This window comes from Nuphar pumila, chromosome 12 (assembly GCF_984573655.1).
Source record: "Nuphar pumila chromosome 12, dmNupPumi1.hap1.1, whole genome shotgun sequence".
NCBI classification, from domain to species: domain Eukaryota; kingdom Viridiplantae; phylum Streptophyta; class Magnoliopsida; order Nymphaeales; family Nymphaeaceae; genus Nuphar; species Nuphar pumila.
The window spans coordinates 26,435,293-26,457,165 of record NC_143260.1 but is presented as its reverse complement, the minus strand read 5'-3'; the positions used below and the strand labels follow the sequence as shown (position 1 = coordinate 26,457,165).

The window sequence follows — 21,873 nt, the reverse complement described above, 5'->3', positions numbered from 1 at the left end:
TTTGAGGTTTGAGTTTAACATGATGATTATACGAACTTCGTGATGTCCACAAAAAAAACATGCGAACTTCCCTTTGAGAGTTTGCGATACCCAACAAGCAGAGCGATATATCGCTCAAACTTCGTGAGTTTTGCACATGCAAAGGGTAAAAAGGTTCAAGCAAGTTTGTTATTTGTAATTTTGGACATCTAGTGGATTTTCTAAATTGCATGATTTTTCTAGAAACATATCATTTTTGTCATTTTTGCCGTAAAATACGGTCATTTTCTGTATAAATTATACATGAACGGTGCAAATTTTTTCTAGATGGACAATTAGACAGGACTTTGAATAACAAAGAATGCATGACAGCAGAGTGAATTATATCCAAGAATGTTTGGCCCACCTGATTCCCAGTACTGGATTCTGAGCAGTGTATATTTTGCCTTCTTGGATCTTGAATTGTGTAGAGAACCACAGTTTTGGGATGTCTGTACGTGTGCCTAGATCTCATTAGAAACTCAATGACTTCTCCAGTGAAACTTTCGCCTCAGTAGATAAGGAGCTTAGGCAATCCCTGACCAATTCCTGTACCCTTCTTTTCATCATTTTTTCCTCCACGCCAACTAGCATGCTTTGATAAAAGCTTTTTACTTGATTGAGCTTCCTGTCATCTGCTGAATCCAACATCTTCCTCCACACCATCTGAACATCAGTCATCGAATTATCTAGTCTCAGAGGAAGACCCAACTCCTCAAACTTGTCACCAAATATATATGTGTGCAATATGTTTACATACCTTTCCATTAGAGCTATTTTTGAATTGAGAACTTGCATGTCCTCCAAAGTGGATGACGATCCTTCATCCCTCTCAACTAATTTTACAGATTCAATGGATTTGTACTTTTCTTCCTCGTCGAGTGTTTCCTTTGTCTCAAAATCCATATGAAGTGGCGGCCACATCACTGTGCAAGGAATGAAACTGTTGGCTGTGTTACCATTTCCGAGAACACCACAATGTCCTCGACCCCAAGCCCACAGCTTATACCCATCACGTGCTACAAGGACAGTATGGGCAGCACCACATGCTACTTGCACAGGGGAAAAAAAATCTGCACCCTTACGTTCCTTGCACAATACTCTGAAAGGAGTGAGCGCATCTCCTGAATCTTCTCCAGAAAATGTTGCTTCAGGACAGAGACCAAGACCTTTCTCCATCCCCCATACCCACACATCACCAGCCTCAGAAACAACACAAGTGTGGAATAAGCCACAGTCGACAGACTTGAGCAGCACATCATCTGGCAATCCATTTACAGGTTCTGGAAAATTTGATCTTTTGGCCTTTCCATGGCCAAGTTGTCCATTATCACCGAGACCAAATGTCCAGCAAACACTTACTCTATCTTCCAATCGTATATTTCCCAACTCACGTGCATCTATCACTTTGGAGTGTGCCTTCATACGGGTCAGCAAGGCAGTGTGAAATGCTCCACAAGCTAGTTCATAGATACTCCATGGGGACTCAATGTCAAAAGCTTTTACAATTTCAGGGTGCAGCCTGCATTCATTATCCCCAAGACCCAACTGGCCTTGATTGTTATTACCCCAAGAGTAGCATAAGAGATCACCTCCAGAAACAGTATCCCCAGGACTGGCCAGCACTACTACATGCTCATTTCCGCATGCTACCTTGACAACATGACGACCATGGAAAAACCATACAGGTTGCGGAGTGGGAATGTTAACAAGACAGAAAAGTCCATCACCATCCTTACTAAGTTGAGGACAATTGCCCCACATCCATAGGCCTCCAATACTATCAATCACAAATGACATCATTCCGCCTGCCATAATTGAAAGAACCTGCCATTGATATCAAACATGAGTCAATATAAGAATAGTGATCTAAAGTGCACGTGAAATCAATCATACCTTCAATTGTGCATTGCTTCGAGAATCTGATTCACCCTCCAACGAGCGAGGAGAAGCACGCTCAAGAAACTGGTCCAAGAAAATAGGAACCAAAGAATTCTCTGAATCCACACCAAGTTGTCCATCCATGCAAATGTCAAGGAACCAACTAATGAAATTGTAATTTACAGGAAACAGACACCCGAGTAAATGTCAATGAAAAACATCTGGGACTTTCTAAGATCCAAAGGGCAGGTAGAGATCTGGGGAAAAGTGCAGATAGAGGACTGGAAAAAATATATTTGGGCCAAGCATCAGATTCCCAGGGCTGTTTGATATTATATGTTGCAGCTGGCAATCTTCAGCCTACACGAGAGGATTCAGTGAAAAGGTGTCACCTTCCTCAACAGTTTTCATATTTCTTGAAGTAAAGAAGAGTCATGGCCATCTTTATTTCCAATGTGATTGTGCAACGATTTGTGGAGAAGTATCCCTAAAGTTTCCAGAAAAGAGGATCACCTCATTCGTGTGCCCTGCAGAAATTTGTTGGTGGGTCAGCTCGTTTTTTCATGCCCAGTGGACTCAATGCTGTTGAGACATAATTTTCCATATTGATATATGGAAAGTTTGGATGATGAGGAACAAGATTACTCATGAAGAAGTTTACCACATTGAGAACTTTAAGAGAAGTCTCGGCAGCACGCTGAGAGGCGTTCAAGAGTTTGCAGTGGACAAATTAGACCAGGAAACTCCTTACTCTTTGGTGCAGCAAGGCCCTCTATCTGAGCCTTGGAAGCCTCCTTGAGATAATCATCTTAGGATCCAGTTTGCCACGTTGGGTAAAAGTAAAGGATTTTATTTTGCAATATGCAATCTTTATGCACAAGCTGAATTTATTTTCACTGGTGGGGTTTATTTGGAGAATGATCACATAACCCAGAACTTCAAGTTCGAACATTGTTATGGAAGCTCTAGGCAATCAGCAACTTGAAGCTGAAATTATTAGAAACAGTAGAGCAACAGCGTGCCTCAAAGTAACATTTTTCTTTATGCATTGTAAAACTGACAATAAGGGCCGTTGCTTGTCAATTGTCATTGTGACATGCCACTGGCTCGCGTAGGTGCAATATTGGAAATGTAAGTATCCTAATTGGATGCCAGCTATGACCTGTACCAATATATTATTTGTGATCTGGATTAAGGTACGAATATCAGGTGGGGCCAGAACACTCAGCATGACTACTGGAAAAAAGAAAGACAAAAAGCAAAGGAAAATGCATGAAGAATCAGTAACAGTTTGCATGTACAGTAAACTACAACATACATCACTAATTACATAATTTAGAGGATACAGACATTATAACCCCAAGACCAGACTGATCCATCATCTGCAAATGAAAAGTCAATAAATTAGAAAAATGTGACAGAAGTCACAGAACAGAACACTAATGTGGCCATAGTTTATAGGGCAAGTTCTAGGTGCAAAAGCGTGTTCATGCAGATGGACAAAGCACTGTAAGGAAATGAGTCTTCACACAAACAAGAATGTCCATTAAAGTCCCAAATGGACAAGCACACAAGTGAGAAAGAGCTCAATCACAAAACCCACAAAGGGCTCTCACCAAAGAGACTCTCAATATAAAAATTATAATTTTATTTATTTACCAAAAATGCAAGAAGCAATAAAGAACAAAGGGGGTTCACCCCTATGTATATACAAATGAGAGTGTGAGAATAAAGAAAGGAGAGAGGACACCATCTAGCCATTGGACTAGATCCAACAGCTAGTCATTGGACCTAGTCCAACGGCTAGAATGACTAGCCATTAGACTAGAGCCTAATGGCTAGTCCTAGTAAACTTTGAGTTGACTAAAATAAATTAAATAAAAAAAGTTACAAAAAATGAATAATAAAAAAAAATATTGTATATATATTTATATGTATATATAAATACACATATATACATGTATTATAATATATATAGACACACATGTACAAAAATTACATATTTTAACACTTTCCCTCAAACTTACGGTAAAATAGCCAAAAGTTTGCTTAAAAAGAAGTTGAATCTAGGAGCTCTAAGGGGTTTGGTGAAGAAGTCTGTCAACTGGTTTTCTGATGTAAAGTATGGCAAATCAATAGTGCCATGTAAGTACTTCTCGCGTATATAGTAATACTTCATTTCTATATGTTTGTTGCGCTCATGAAATGTATGGTTGCTGGCAATGTATATCGTACTCTTGTTGTCACAAAATATTTTTAAGTCTCCTATTACTTGAATTATCATATCCGCCAACAATCTTCGTAGCCAAACCACCTTCATCGTGGTAGTAGCCATGACTCAGTATTCAACTTCAGTTGACAAAAGTGAGAGCTTCTTTTGTTTCTTGCACCGCCACGATATTAGAGATTTGCCTAAAAAACACAAAAACCCGTGTTTGAGTATCTGTTATTAGGGTCACCTCTCCAGTCAGCATCAACATAAGCAATTAAATCTAATTGAGATGAAGCGGACATAACAAAACCTCTAGAAATAAATGTTTTAATATATCCAATGATTCGTAAAACAACTCGTGTTCACAAAGGTAAGAGCATGTTGAAATTGACTAGTTGTGGGTACAACATGTGAAATATCTGGTTTAGTGATTGAAATATAAGAGAGTGCCTCAATAAGTTGTCGAATAGGCGTTAGATCTTCAAGTGACTCTTCATCATCAATTTGCATCTTCACATTGACAATATCGAGAGTATCGACTCCCTTATCATCTATTATCCTATACTTGAAAAAAATGTAAAAAGTAAATTTAGACTGAGACAACAAGTACCTTCTAGGGAAATAAACAACTTCAATCTCTAGAAAGTATCTTAAAAGACCTAAGTCAGTCATTTTAAAATGATTTTTGAGTAATTTTTTAATATCATCAACTCTGTGTTTATCGCCACCGATGATGATCATGTCCTCTACATACAAAAGAAGGATGATGATACCTGCACTAGAATTCTTAACAAATAAAGTTGTGTTAGAATCTAAAGCCAATATCAAGCATAATTCTATTAAACCTGTCATACCAAGCTTTTGGAGCTTGTTTTAAACCATACAAGGTTTTGTTCAAACAAAAAGCTTTCCCTTTGGGAATGTTCACTCCAGCATGTGCTTTTTGCAAAAAAAAAAAAAAACATATTTAGATCCGGATCTGACCCGGACCCGGGTATCCCTTTTTACCACCCCATCGACCCCATGCCTATTTAAAGAGAGGGTTTCTCATTCAAGAAACCCCTGTTTCTCCCCTTCTACTCTCTCCCCCTTTTCGCTGTGTTCCCCCTTCGGTGACCTCACCTGACCCCCTTCCCCCTCCGACGACCTTGCCGAGCACCCGACGTCGCCCGACCCCCGATTCTCGCTCCCTCTCCTGCTCTCATTCTCCCCCTCTCGCTCCTCATTCTCCGGCGACCCGTTGTCGGACCTCTTGTGAGAGCCCCTCCCGCCAACGTCGACGCTCACCCCCCCCCCCCCCCCCCCTTCGCCAATCACGTCGCAAGTAACCTCTCTCTCTCTCTCCCTGTCTTCTTCTCGATGTCTTCGTCTTCTCTGTCTTCTTTTGTCATCCGGTCGGCAGGCAGGGGCAAAGTCCTATCTCCGCCTTGTTACCCCCCGATAGGCAGGGGCAAAAGCCCCTGCATCTTTACCTTTTCGGTAGGCAGGGGCTTTGCCCCTGCTGCTTTACTTTCCAATAGGCAGGGGCAGAGCCCCTGCCTCCTAACTTCGACAGGCAGGGGCAAACCCCTGCCTCCATCATATTTCTTCTGCAAGGGAGGGGACGCCACCCCTCCCTTATCAGAGAAGGGGTGCTACTGCCCCCCTCCCCAGTGGGCAAGGGTTGTGCCCCCTGCCCCTTCCTCCTTCCCTTTATTGTGTGGCGGGTAGGGACACAACCCTACCTTATTTGGGGTCTCAACCCCCTTTTCTTTTTAAATTTTAAGCATGATACTCACCTTTTACCTTTTGCAGCTCGCACGACGGATTCCGCTCGCGCCCCGCGGCCCAAGACGTTCATCACTTTTACTCGAAGACGTGCGCAACGCCATGACTCCCCAAGGTAGGGAAAAGTTGCGCAAAGGACAATGAACGAACTAAAATTAAGCAACTAAAACTAAAATAAGAAAAAAATGACAAAGACATACATATATATGTATACGTATATTTATATATATACGCCTTTAACTCAAGGACGCGGTTTCGCGATCCTTGTCCTTTTTTATTCCTGTCTTTACTGCTTTTTGTTGCCACCACGCTTTTTGTGCACAGGCTTTTGCTTTTACATTTACTTTCTTTCTTTACTGCTTTCTATTGCTATCACGTTCTTTGTGCACAGGCTTTTGCTTTTACATTTACTTTCTGTCTCTACTGCTTTCTGTTGCCTCCGCGCTCTTTGTGCACAGGCTTTTGCTTTCGCTTTTACCTTTTATCTTTACTGCTTTCTGTCTTTACTTTACCGATGCGCTTGAGTACATAGGCTTGCTTTTGCATTTACAATTTCTGTATTTGCTTTGTCGTAGCGCTTTAGTGCACAGGCTATTGCTTTCACATTACTGCTCTCTATCTTTTCCTTGTCGCTGCGCTTAGCGCGCATACTTGCATTTTGATAGTTGTGACTCCTCAAATGCAAGCCTCACAGGGCGCATACCATTTTTGTTCTTTTTGAAAAGACGCAAATTTGTGTATGGTCGCTACAACCTCGAGAAAAGAATTCCTTACACAGATTTCGGCTTCTCGAGTACGTAGTCTTGCAAAGTAAAGCTTGAGAATTTTGTGAGTTACTAAATAGCAACTAGATTTCCCCAAGTCAGTACATTTGGGAGAAGTGTTTCAGATTCATGGTGATCTTATATCCTGGATGTTGTATTTCTGTTTCAAAAGACTAAACATGTCAAAATAAGTTATTTACATTTATCTTTGTGAAACTTTGTGTTGGGTATTCTTTTGAGAAACCCATACCCTTCTCATCGTAGTTGTACTTTTAGACTGGTACGACATTGTTTGTACTACGATGAGTAGGATTAGAGGTCTGTGGTAACCTCGAAGCATGCAAATGACACATTGTGAAAATCATTTACATAGTGATGTTTCGCCTTCACATGCAAGATGCTCGTGTTGGTTTAAAGGACCAGAGCATGTCAAATGTAAATTAAAATGATTATATCGTTTCTTTCACAACATAAACTTTGGAGCTATGTGAGCGGCATGGTTCCCGAGCCACAATTAAAGTTCACCAAAAAAAGGAAGGAGGTCAAGAGATCACTCTAAATAAAGAAGGAAAAGGTTATCCAAGAATATCAATCCAAAATGGAGGATTGAGAAAGTGAACATGCTAAGATATTGACTATTAAAATATGTGTTTATATATATATTCTTAAATATGAAAGAATATATATAATCCTAACAAGGGCATTTTGGTCATTTTATATTATGTAACTAAGTTAGTTCAATAGGAATAGGTTAGTTAGATAGTTTTTTTTTTAATTAAATGTATTTTTATTGCCTTAAGGGGCTCTATGGGGATTACCCATAGAAACGTTGGGGTGCTCCTGACAGCTATAGATATAGCCGTTGGGAGTCCCGACGTCTCTATGGGAGCTCCCAAGGCTCTCTCTCTTGTGTGTTGTATATAAATAAGGACACATTGTCCCCATTTATTTTTATGCTTCTCACTAAGCATTTTATCAATAAAATCTATATTTTTACATTGTGTTGCAAGCCCTAGTTGGCTTATTGTGTTATCCTTAAGTGGATTTGTGGTTGCGCACATTGTACTGTGTGTTTGTATGCCCTTAGTTGGCTTGTATTTGTTTTTCGCTCATCTCATTACATGGTATCAAAGCCCTTGATCTTGAGAAAAGTGTGTGTTCGTGAAGAAGCATCCAAAAGTGTTTGTATGATCGTGGTTTTTGCAAGTGGTCTTCTACATTTCTCTGCTTCTCTTTCTCTATCATTCAAATGGGGCATGAACAAAAGATTGACCTTTTCTTCAAACTCAATGGTACCAATTATATGATGTGAGCCTCCGATATGGAGAACAACCTCAAAGAAAAGAAGCTTTGGGAATAAGTGATAGGCACGATTCTTGAACCTCAACTCAAGCTCACCAAACTTAAGGAAGTCAAGAAAAGGCGCTTGAAGGAGATGCTCGATCTAAAGCTATTGAAAATGATCAATCAAAAATAGATTTAGAGAGTAATCATGCTATGATTCTTGCATGGCTCATGAATAATGTTAAAATGAAAATTTGTGCTAATATTGCTAAATTTAGAAAGGCAAATGAAGCATGGTCGTTTATGAAAGGTATGTACACTTAAAAAGATTTTGCAAGACAATATTACTTGCAAGAGAAAATTAAAACCAAGCAAGGTTACATAAGTGTTTGTGATTTCTTTAGTGCATTATCCCCTCTTTAGGATGAATTGACACTATTAGAGCCTAAGTGGGTGGTTACCGAAGATGTGGAACTTAGGCGGAAATAAATGAAAAAAGAATATTTTTTACAATTTTTGTATGGATTAAGTTCAGAGTTTGAACAAGATCTTCTCTCCTTCGTAAGACATCTTCACTTCCTTTAGAAGATGTCATTGTCGAAGTATGCCGAAAGAAACTCGTCTTGGCATGGCTAAAAGAGGAGAAGAAGTAATGGTCATATCTAGGCTCAAAAACAATGATAGAGCATATAAACCTCCACAATTTATAAGGCAAAATGGTTCATGAAACAACTATAAAGGATAAAAAAAGCATATTTGTCACTTTTGCAATGAGTCTGGTCACCCTAGACCTTTTTGTCCAAAGCTTAAAAACAAGGTGACTTCCGTAGAAGAATCCACACCAAAGAAAGAGGAAGAAGGCAAAAGTTGAGGAGAACTAAAAGATACACCTTGTCAATTAACTATGGGGCTTCAACAAATGCTCAAATCTTCATCCTCTACATCGGGTGTCGTCATTGCCTCCTCTTCCTATCCCGGTGATTGCTCATGGATTATTGATTCAGGAGCTTCATTTCATATGACTCCACATGAGATTACTTTATCTGACGTACAAACTAACCCAAATTTTTCTTGTGTTTCTACCGTCGATGAAACATCTTTAAAAATTAAAAGTATTACAAATTTAGATTCTCAAAACTTTTTTGTTCCAAAAATTAGGATTTTTCCTAAGTTGAATTTAAATATTTTTTCCGTTTCTTAAATTACCGACCATGGATGCGAAATCTCCTTTTCATCTAAAAGTTGCGTTGTACAAGATCTTTGGTCTAGGAAACGTATTGGGCAAGGACATAGGAGAAAAGATCTCTATTTCATGGACTTTTTATCTCTTCCACCAAAGTCTTTTTGTAATTATGTTCACAATAATGATATTGAAACTTTGCATAAAAGACTTAGACACCCAAGCTATTAAAAAATGTATCCTTTTCTTTTTAAGAAAATATTTTGTAAAGAAAAAGATATGGTATGCAAAGATTGTATACTTAGCAAAATAAAATTTATCCATTTTTCAAAGGGAACTTTCATCTCTAAAAGACCATTTGAGTTAATGCATTCGGATGTTTGGGGTTCTTCTCCGGTTATATCGAAAGGAGGTTATTCATATTACGTGACATTTATAGTGACTTTACTATATATATATATATGGGTTTACTTTCTCAATTTAAAATCCGATGTATTTTCTTTTTTTAAAAAAATTCATATGATAGTAATAAATCAATTTTAAAGTAACATTACCACACTTAGATCTGATTCGGGTGGAGAATATTTGTCAAAAGAATTTCAAAATTACTTAATACAAAATGGAATTTGCCATCAAAGCTTTTGTCCTGGACCTCCCCAACAAAATGGGCTAGCGGAAAGAAAACATAGACATATTATAAAAACCGCTAGGACCCTCCTTATTTCTAAAAATATTACAAAATCTTTTTGGGTCAAAGTCGATTTGACATCAACATATTTAATAAATCGAATGCCATCATCATCCATGCAAAATATTTCTCCTTGTGAGAAGTTATTTAAAATAATACCCGACTTCAAAAGATTGTGGATTTTTTGTTGTAAATGTTTTGTACTACTATACAAAAAAGAAAAATTATCCCCAAAAGTCATTGAATGTGTCTTCATTGGATATAGGGAAAAACAAAAGGGATATAGATGTTTTGACTTTAAAAACAACAAACTTTATGTTTCTAAAGATGTGACCTTAGAAAATGATAATGACTTTGATCAAATAAATGAAAAAAATGAAGTAGACTATACATTTTTATTTGATCTCGCTCCAAGGAATGATAATGAGACTTTGGATAATGATAATGTTGATGATAACCATCCCAGTAATAAGAGTATAGAACATTGTGATCATCATGCTATGGATAGTGATATAGTAGATGAGAGGTCTAATGAAGGCATACATGTTTATACCCGACGTGAGGAAAATAACCCTCAAAATGCTTTAGAAAAGTACTCTTATCCCGAAGAAGAATCTTTAAATAAAAATTTAGAGATTGACTATAATCTTTCTATATAATAATCCAACCTTAGAAGATCTAGTCGTCCTTCCATTCCACCTAATAGGTTTATGTCTTATGACTCCTTGTCCCCACACTATAGAGCATGCCTAATACCATTCCATTCTTATCACGAACCATCTAATTATAATGAAGCCAAAAACTTCTCGCATTGAAATGAAGCCATGAAGGTAAAATTAGATGCTCGTATGAAAGCCAAAACAAGAAAAATAACTACTTTACCTTTAGAAAAGAAAATTATAGGTTGTAAATGGGTGTTCAAAGTTAAAACCAAGAGTGATGGAAGTCTAGAAAGATATAAAGCAAGGCTAGTTTCTAAAAGCTATTCACAAAAATACATAATTGACTATGAAAAAAAATTTGCCCCTGTATTTAGGATGACTACTGTTAGAACCCTAATAGTCGTAACTTTCATACAAAAATTGTCTATCTATCAACTAGATGTCAAAAACGTTTTTCTCAATGGAGAATTAAATGAGGAAGATTATATGGACCCCCACCGGGTTTTAGTATTGACAAAGGGAAAATTCTTAGATTAAGAAAGCCCCAAAAGCCTCGTATGATAGATTTAGTAGTGTTATAATTCATTTGGGTTATACTGACACTGTTATTTTTGTTAAAAGTACAAGTACCAATATTGTCATTCTCTTATTACACGTAGATGACATGATAATAACAGGGAATGATGAACAAGGAGTTAATGAAATTAAAAATATTTTAATTTTTTTTTATATATTTGACTTAGGATTTTAAAGATATTTTTTAGGTATTGAAGTCACCTACTCTCTTAGGGGCTATATTCTTTCTCAGCTGAAGCTTTTTTCTGATATTTGTGCTAAGTCTGGTATTACAAATGACAAGAAAGTGGAGACACCTGAAGTTGTCAATGCAAAGTTGAGACTTGAAGATGGGACACTTATAGACAATCCTACTCCATATAGACAATTAATTAGGTCGCTTACTTATTTAACAATCATCAAACCAGACATGGCTCATGTTGTTCACTCTGTCAACCACCGTACACATGAGTGTTGTGTTGCAGATTGTGAGATATATAAAGAATTCTATAAATAAAGGGTTTTTCTTATCCTTATCCTCATCTTTAGATTTGCTTGCTTATATTGATGCTAATTAGAGAGGAAATCCAAATAATAGGGTCTCAATTACTGGTTTTTGTGTTTTTTTAGGGGATTCCCTAATTTCATGGCGGTGCAAGAAGCAGCAGAAAGTCTCACTATCATCTACTGAAGCTGAATATAAGACTAAGCTATAACAACTATGAAACTTGTATGGCTAATGAATCTTCTAAAAGAAATGAGAATAGACATCTCCAGACCTTCGAAGATGTGTTGCGACAACAAGAGTGCCATCTATATTTGTAACGACCCAAAATCCCGAACTTGAAAACTTTTAGGAAAAATTTGAAACTTGGAAATCAATCATTTTTCAAAGTTTAAAATGACAGTTCAGCGAAAAACAGTATTTGAAAGAACAAGTCAATGGACCTTGAGTGCATTACAGGCGAGCTTTTCTTACACAATGGATTTGTATCTCCATACAATCATTGAAATCACATAGATTCAAAACAATGTTTTTGATAATTAAAATTTACACAAAAAGAGGAATTTCAAAAGAAACCCTTATACAAAATTACAAACCGTGCTCAAGAGTGAAACAACAGAGAAAGAGTGCATTTTACTTATTCTGAAAGTGCACATGACAAAAGGAATAATGCATATGTTAGTCTTGCTCTAATTCCAAAGCTGTAACATCCCAAAATCCCAAACTTGTAAACTTTTAAAAAAAATCGAAACTTGACAATTAATCCTTTTTCAGAGTTTAAAATGGTAGTTCAACGAAAAACAGTGTTCGAAAGAACAAGTCAACGGACCTTGGGCGCATTACATGCAAACTTTCCTTGCACAATGTATTTGTATTTCCATACAATCATTAAAACCACATAGATTCAAAACAAGGTTTTTGATAATTAAAGTTTACACAAAAAAAGAAATTTCAAAAGAAACCCTTATACAAAATTACAAAACGTTGTGCGTACCCTCAGGTCAGTTAATTATCGAAACAAGATTACCGTGCTCATTTTACTTATTCTGAAACTGCACATTACTAAAGGAATAACACATATATTAGTCTTGTTCTGATTTTTTATATCTATACACCTACCAAACTTTCATAAGTCTGACCCGTTTTATGAGATATAAGTCATTATTAGGTTGATGCAGCAAGCGATGACGCGATGATATCAAGATCCCACTTTCTCTGTTGTTTCAACCCTGAGCACGTTTTGTAATTTTGTATAAGGGTTTCTTTTGAAATTCGGGGATTCCCCTAATTTTATGGTGGTGCAAGAAGCAGCAAAAAGTCTCACTATCATCTACTGAAGCTGAATATAGGGCTATAACTACAACTATGAAACTTGTATGGCTAAGGAATCTTTCTCTGTTATTTCAACCCTGAGCACGTTTTGTAATTTTGTATAAGAGTTTCTTTTGAAATTCGGGGATTCCTCTAATTTTATGGTGGTGCAAGAAGCAGCAAAAAGTCTCACTATCATCTACTGAAGCTGAATATAGGGCTATAACTACAACTATGAAATTTGTATGGCTAAGGAATCTTCTAAAAGATATGGGAATAGACATCTCCAGACCTTCGAAGATGTGTTGCAACAACAAAAGTGTCATCTATATTGCCAGCACCCACACCTTCTATGCGCGTACCAAGCATATCGAAATAGATTGTCATTATATACGACATGAATATTTGAAAGAAATCATCGAGCTTCCATATGTCACTTCTGAGTGCCAAGTTACCGACTTTTTCACCAAAGCTCTTGTTGCACCACATTTCATATTCTTAACAAACTTTCAGTGTATACACCGTAAGTTTGAGGGGTGTTAAAATATGTATTTATATATATATATATTCTTAAATATGAAAGAATATATATATATATATATAATCCCAATAGGGGCATTTTGGTCATTTTATATTATGTAACTAAGTTAGTTCAATAGGAATAGGTTAGTTAGACAATGTTTTATTTTTTTTTAATTAAATGTATTTTTATTGCCTTAAGGGGCTCTATGGGGATTACCCATAGAGACGTTGGGGGTACTCCCAACGGCTATAGATATAGCCATTGGTAGCTCCCAAGGCTCTCCCTCTTTTGTGTGTTGTATATAAATAGGGACACATTGTCCTCATTTATTTTTATGCCTCACACTAAGCATTTTATCAATAAAATCTATATTTTTACATTGTGTTGCAAGCCCTAGTTGGCTTATTGTGTTATCCTTAAGTGGATTTATGGTTGTGAACATTGTATTGTGTATTTGTATGCCCTTAGTTGGCATGTATTTGTTTTCCTCTCATCTTATTACAATTGACATGATTCATGAGCAACGCTAAGCTCAAAATTTGTGCTAATCTTACAAAATTTAGAAAAAGCCAATGAAACTTGGATTTTTATGAAAGGTAATATACACACAAGAAAACCATGATAGGCATTTCTTCTTGCAAGAAAAAGTAAGATCTACAAAGCAAGGTGATACATCTATTCGTGATTACTTTAGTACCTTATCCCCATTGTGGGATGAACTTGCTCTTCTTGAACCTCAATAAGGAGAAGCTATTGAGATGAGGCAACGTCAAATAGAGAAAGAACAATTTTTTTAATTTCTTCACGGCCTCTGTCCCGAATTTAAGAAAGTAAGGGGATCCTCCATAGAACCTTTCCTCCTCTTAATGAAGCACTTGCCAAACTTTGCCAAGAAGAGACTCGTCTTTAATAAATAAGGAAGTTGATAAAGTACACGTAGTTTCTAGACCGGGAAGAACATAAATGCATATAAGCCACCTCACTTTGGGAGGAATAACTATTGTAGAGGAAGAACATTTTTGCAATGAGCCTAGACATCAAACTCGATTATCCCAAACTTAAGAAGAAAGTAGCTTCCACTGAAGAGAAGTCATTCAAAGCAAATGAAGAATCAAAGAGGAATGGAAACATCAACTTACAGAAGCTCTCTAACAATTTATGAAGAAGAACTCCTCTACCCTATCCACTTTCGGTGCCGCGGTCTAATCAACTCCCGGTATGTCTTCTTGGATATTTGACTCGAGTGCTTCTTTTCATATGACTTTGAATGCCTCTCTTTTATCCAAACAAAACACCAACTCATTTAAATCCTTTGTTTCTACCGCTGATGGTACTTCCTTAAATGTTAAAGGAATAGAAAATCTTGAAAATGTTTTGAGCAAATCAAAGGAATTTTTTGTTCCAAAAATTAGAATTATAACAAAACCTAACTTAAATATTTTTTTGGTTTCTTAAATATTCGATCATGGTTATAGAGTCCCTTTTTCACCTACGGATAGCTCTGTGCAGAATCTCTGATCCGGAAAGCTAATTGTGCAAGGCCATAGGAGAGGGGACCTCTACTATATGAATTTTTTGTTTTTACCTTCCAATTTAGGGATATTATCACTTGGCACAAAAGACTTGGTCATCCAAGCGTATCTAAATTGTATCTCTTTCTATTCTTTAAAAAAAATTATAATGAAAAGGAATTTACTTGCAATGATTATATTCTTGGAAAAATACATTATTACCCTTTTCATAATAGTAACTTTGTTTCTAAAAAACCATTTGAGTTGGTGCATTCGGATGTATGGAAACCGGTGTTAGTCATATCAAAATGAGGTTATTTCTACTATGTTATTTTTGTTGATTATTATACTAGGTATACTTAGGTTCAAATCCGACTTCTTTTCCATTTTTAAAGAATTTTATATTGTTATCAAAAACCAATTTCAAACTATTATATCCATTTTTAGATTTGATTTGGGTGGTGAATATATGTCAAATGAATTTCAAAATTATTTTAAACAAAATAGAATTATTCACCAAAGATCTTATTCAAATATTCTCCAACAAATTGGTCTTATGGAAAGAAAACATAGGCACATTGTTGAAACAAGTAGGACCCTTCTCATTTCCAAAAATATTCCTAGATGTTTTTGGGTAGAAGTCATGCTTACTGATATATATCTTATCAATTGAATGGTTTCTTTTTCTCTAAAAAATATTTCACCTTTTGAAAAATTATTCAAAAATATTCTCGAATTTCAAAAGATTAAGGGTATTTGCATGCAATGTTTCGTTCTTTTCCAAGGTAAGAATAAACTTTCACCAAAAGCTCTTGAATGTGCTTTCATAGGGTACAGTGAAGTGATAAAAAAGGCATTGAAACAATTAAAAATATTCTTAAAAAAAAATTTGATATAACTGACCTTGGATTTTTTTAGGTATTGAAGTTGCATATTCTCCTAATGTATATGAACTCTCTCAGATGAAACATGCATCAGATATAATTGCTAAATCTGGACTAACTGACGAAGAGAAGGTGGATACTCCAGAAGTAATCAATGCAAAGATGAGGGTCAATGATGCAACCTTTAGAAGATTCTAACCCTTATCATCAGTTGGGTCACTTACGTATTTATCTATCACCAGGCTAGATATAGCACATGTAGTTCATAATGCAAACCAATTTCAGCATGCACCGACCATTGTTCACATGGTAGCAGTCGTATGTATTATCAAATACTTGAAGGAGACAATGACAAAAGGATTTTTCTTATCCTCTAATTCATCTCTTAGTTTAATTGCCTATACTGACTCTTATTAGGGTGGTAATCTCAATGATAGTATTTCTAATACAGGTTACTGTATTTTTTTTTGTGATTCGTTGATATCATGAAGATTCAAGAAACAAAAAGTGTCACTGTCTTCCACTGAAGCTGAATATAGGGTGATTGCGACCACTACAACTGAGATTGTTTGGTTTGAGAAGTTTGCTTAAAGACATGGGAGTCATCATCTATACTCCTTTGAAGATGTACTGCAACAACAAAAGTGTGCTTTATATTGATTACAACCACACCCTTCATGAACGGACAAAGCATACAGAGATTGATTCTCATTATGTTCATGATGAGTATTTGAAGGGCACCATTGAACTTCTCTATGTCACATCAGAATGCCAACTTGTGGATTTCTTCACCAAAGCTTTGTCATCTCTTCGGTTTTCATTCCTTCTATACAAACTTTCGATGATCTCAGTGTCAGTTTGAGGGAGGGTGTTAAAATATATACATATTTATATACGTATATATATTGACTTGTTTATGTATATATATTATGCTTACATGCTTTATAATTAGCAATGTCCTATAGGAGCATTTTTGTCATTTTCTTATTTTATAATAGGAGTTGTCCAGACTCCATTAGGGGCAGCATTGTACTTTTTATTTTTCTGTTACTTTTGTATTTTGGCCCTTTCGCATTTGTGAAAAGGCATTGTTGTAAATGGCCCTTAGAGTCATTGGGGGTTTCCCTACGGCTATAATTATAGTCGTTGGGAGCTCCCCAACAACTCTTAGAGCCTTGTAAAGGCCTATTTAAAGAGGCCTTTCGCCTCTTTGTTATGCTTGTATCAAGCATTTTCAATATAAAATATTTTTTATATTTTGTGTATTCTCTATCTCTCAATAATACTCTTTGTGAGTTATTTGTGCTAGCCTTTGTGGCTTATTGTATTTTGCCCATTAGAGGCTTTTGTGTTTGTGCACTCTTTGTAGCCCATTAGTGGCATTGTACTTGTGCACATTTGGTTTCAGAGGATCCTTTTCAACGAAGTCCAAATATTCGTTCTATTGATCCTAAAGAGACAATACATGATCCTCTTCCATTAGAGGTACGCGATAGTACTCATCCTTTTATACCTACCACTTCATTTTATTTCTTAGAAGTCTTTCTCTGCTACTCACCAAGTCTTTCTTCCCTTCATTCCTACTATGAGCCTAAGACATATGATGAAGTTGTTGCAGATCCAGAATGACAACAAGCAATGAGTGAGGAATTGAATTCTTTAGAAAGAATAAAGGCTTGGAACTTAGTGAAACCTCCTGAACAAAAGAATGTGATCGAATGTAAATGGGTGCATGAGGTAAAGATCAAGGTTGATAGGACAATTAAGCGATATAAGGCAATCATATGGTATAGACCAAGTCATGGATACGGAAACAAGATACGATACAGGTTCTAATCGTACGAATAACAATTTTCGTAAAACAAGATTCGGATATATATATATATATATATATATATATATATATATATATATATATATATATATATGTGTGTGTGTGTGTGGGGGGGGGGGGGGGGGGGAGGGGGGGTTGAGGAGGGAGGAGAAGAATGTGATGTGTTTATGTTTATGATAGTGGCAAACTGAATTTAAGTGGTCTGGTCAGGGGTGCAAACTTTATCCACATTGGAGTCAATTTTTTTAGTTTTAGTTCTATAGTGTTTAACCAACTGTTTGACCTAAAATTGATGGTCAAATTAGTCAAATATGGTTATAGACATAAAAGGTAAGGGTTTATGAGAGTCTTAGCCAAATAATACGCTTAGGTTGAGACAAAAAAGGGTTGGATATGGTCAAATTGTGTTGGATATGGTTTGATTGTATCCGAACCGTATCTGTACTGTATTCATTTGACACAAGTACACTACCCAAAAGGGCATATCCCTATGACATAGGTATAGAATTTGCAAAAATCTTTGCTTCAGTGGCACACATGACTGCCATTAGAACCCTATTAGTAGTATTTGCAGTTAAGGGTTGGGACTTGTGGTAGTTAGATATAATAATGCATTCTTGAATACAGATCTGGAAAAAGAGGTTTATATGGAGTTACTTCAAGGAGTGAAAAATCAAAAGGGAAGAGTTTGTAGGCTTAGACGAGCATTATATGGATTGAAACAAGCTCCTTGAACATGGTTTCAAAAGTTCAGCGCAATAATAAAAATTCTTGACTTTAGACAGCTTTCGTGATCCAGCCTTATTCGTATTCTCATTCAGTATTGGACATTGTTTATTGTTAATCTATGTAGATGATATAATCATTATAGGTGATGATCCACTGGTTATTGCAAAAGTGAAGAGGAAAGTTGATGAGATGAAAGACCTAAGAAAGTTGAAATATTTTCTAGACCTTGAAGTTGCACATGCTAAAAGAGGATACCTTTTAACTTAGCATATGTAGCTGATCTAATAGCTAAAACCAGATTGGTAAATGATTGTAAACATGTTGATACTCCCATCGAACCAAATGCTAAATTGAAGCATGATGATGGTGAATTGTTGGAGGATCCTACTGTATATATGAAGCTTGTGGGAAGCTTGATCTACTTTATCGTTTCTAGACTTTACATTACCTTTGCAGTGCAGTGCCTGTGGTAAGTCACTTCATGAGTGTTTCCATATAAGTCTATTTGAAAATTGTTTTCAGGATCATTCGATATCTTCATACCACCATGCATCATGGATTGTTTTTCCTCACATCATCAAAGTTAGAGTTGAGAGCATACTACAATTAAGTCTTTGAAAGATCATCCAAAGATAGATATTATACACCAGAATCCTGTATTTTTTTTAGTAACTCTTTAGTATCATGAATGAGTAAAAAGCAACAAAGAGTAGCTTTATCTTCTACAACCTCTGGGACAGACTATTAATGACATAATATGGTTGAGATGGCTACTTGAAGAAATGGAAGTAAAGTTGACTACTAAGAGTAAAGCTATGTGACTTTTCTTTACTCTTTCTAAACACTTAATTAGACACATATATTAAGTAATATCCTAAAAAATACTCATTTATTACTTTAGCACTCACTTTATATTTACATATGTATCATGCATGATATATAGTCTATTAGTATTATGTGTACCATGTTCCTGACATGCTCTAAGTACGTATTTTTACCAATCTCAAGGGAAACGTTGTCAATCAAAGGGATTGTTTGGTAACTGAGCCTAAATAATGTCGCCAATATCGACAGTACTTTATAAGAAGATCGCACTTGTATAGGTACTACCAGGATTCGGACAATCTGTTTGAATTAGGATCTTTAATTTCATATCTTTATCCAATTTGGATATGAAAACTCCATCCAAAACCTAATCATCTATAAATCAGAGCTTCTATAAGAGACTGAGTCCGGGTAGGCCTGCTACCCGACCAGAATAAACAATTAAAAACATACCAAAATCTGAGGACTATGTCTGAGATTAAGCCAAACTTAAAATTATATAGTCATGTGTCAAATTAAGATCGTTTCCCTAAACTCTACCTCATCTTTTCATCAATTCTGAGATTGTCACTGCTTTTCCGCACAGTTGGCACTATACTGGGGTGGACTTTATATCTAAAAGCACCTTGTATTCGTGTTAAACTGCTTTATTTGTCATATTATACTACTAGTTTATCCAAAATCCTAAAACCCGAGAGTTCCAGTCTTCCGTGACCTGTCGCCCTCCCTCCCCACAAAAAAATTGGGGTAATTACGACAGAAAATTTAGAGAAAAGAGAAAAAGAAAAAGCAAAAAGGAGAGAAAATACGAGAACCCTAACCTTCCAAAGCCAGACTATGGTAAGCCCCGGCGGCGATGCCGACGATTCTCGGCGGCCTCTCCGAGCCCTTCTTCTCCGATACAAATCGGACTCGGACCGGCCTCGTCTCGTCCCTCTCCCCGCCTATCCCGAGCCTCCCAAACGTCCCGCGCCCCCACGAGAACACTTCTCCCGCGGCTGCGATCGTGAAATCGTGATCTCGTCAGAACAAGAAACGGAAACAAGTTCTCGGTAATTGGGGAACTAATCCTTCTTTCGAGATCCAGGCGGGAAAACTCACCGGTTAGGGCGAGGGTGTGCGCTTCTCCGGTGGAGATTTGGATCACCTTCGCCGACAAATTGCCGGAATTTGGGGGGTTTCCGGCGTCCATTTTCGCCGGAATTTCTACGTTTCTATCCACCAACAGAAAGGGAACCTGGAGATGTATAAAATAATATATCTTCTGCGTTCGCGTCTGCTTACAATTTACGAAATTACCCTCATTTCCTTGCTTAGAGGCTAAAAATGGCTTTGTACTTTCGAAATGACGGAATTTGCCCTTTGACTGAGTTTCAATGACCAGATTGTCGTTGCCTTCAACAGTTCGGACTAGGTAAGGCACGTCCCTACACAGTAGGCTGAGTCCCCCAGGTCGTATGGCAACGTTTTTTTATTTTTTGAAAATTTTAAAAAATGCATATATATTTTAACTAACGAAGCATAAATTATGTTCGTGCTTTTAAAGATATCCGAAACTTATACGCTTTTTTGTTATCTCCAAAACATTAAGTACTTTTTTGAAAATTCTCTTTTCATTTTGATAAGCAATCTGGGGATTCTACACCTCGTGAGACAAAGAGATGGGTTTTTCTTTAAGCAGCTCCAGGGGGCTACAATAATTAAGAACTTGACTTGATTAACGATTAGCAAAATAGCAAGCAATTAAGATAAGCTTTGGAATGTTAATTTAAAACATGATTAACTGAGTGACTCATGTAAATGATTTTTTTTCCTTTCAATATCTCGATTTTGTTAGGGTGTTTCAAAGCAAGTAGTTTGGTGTATTATGCCATGATTAGTGAGATATTTTAAAAATAATCTCTATTATGTAAAATGGCATAATAGCAACAACTTCAGATAATCAACATTTTTTTAAAGAGCCAATTGTTTTTTTTTTAATATTTTTTCCTTTTTAAGCCCTCTCACATGTACTGTTTATTTCCCTCTCTCTCTCTCCCTCTCTCTCTCTCTCTCTATATATATATATATATATAACGGTCACTTAATTTTAATTTCTATTGACAAATGTCACACTAATACCTCTTGTTACCATAGCTTAATCACTTTCTCCTACATAGCATTCCCTTGAGGAAACAAGCTTACTATAACTGAATGACTATTTATTCCTATATGTTGGACATTTCCCAAAGTAAAAAAATTGAAATGAACAGTAAGTATAATTCCCTCCCTACTTTTCCTACTACATGTCATCGTAGCCTTTTTTGTTTTTATTTGATTGGTTTGCACTCTTTCTCTAGATTTCTCCATCTAGTTTTGTGTATGTTAAGGTCTCAATATTTGCGGACCTAGCTCATGATCCAAATAGTGAGAACTCATTTAGATCTACATACAATACACCAAGAGACTTGGATGGATCCAGTTGATGCCACATATTCAGAAGAACCCGAATCCACATTGGCATTGGCATTGGATGGTGTGAAGCAAGAAGAGACCCAACCCAACTCTATTTTTGACGGAGCGAAATTTGGAGTGGACCGAGTTTGAAGTAGAAACAATCTAGATCCAAGATATAAAAGGGCATTCTTGGTATTTTAGAATATTTGTGGTTCCACCTTGGAGGGCTCTCATCCCTTTTGAATGTGGCCTATATGGGCGTGAAGGGTGTTTAAGAAGACCCTAGGTGTTATCCTAACCTTAG

General features: G+C 36.6%; 1 protein-coding gene across 2 annotated transcripts; it reads right to left on the bottom strand.

Annotated features, from left to right (window-relative positions):
- Window positions 1–213: 213 nt before the first annotated feature.
- Window positions 214–20,350, bottom strand: LOC149820388 (Regulator of chromosome condensation (RCC1) family protein). 2 transcript variants are annotated; one of them, XM_089982257.1, is made up of 6 exons: window positions 20,235–20,350; window positions 19,955–20,131; window positions 3,246–3,281; window positions 1,915–2,039; window positions 779–1,845; window positions 627–684 (listed from the first exon to the last, which is right to left on the bottom strand). In XM_089982257.1, exons 1-6 carry the CDS (start codon window positions 20,323–20,325, stop codon window positions 630–632), a joined length of 1,551 nt encoding a protein of 516 aa, XP_089838383.1. In that variant the 5' UTR covers window positions 20,326–20,350; the 3' UTR covers window positions 627–629. The 2 variants fall into 2 exon arrangements, with proteins under 2 accessions (XP_089838382.1, XP_089838383.1); XM_089982256.1 differs by having other exon boundaries at window positions 214–1,845.
- Window positions 20,351–21,873: the final 1,523 nt, after the last annotated feature.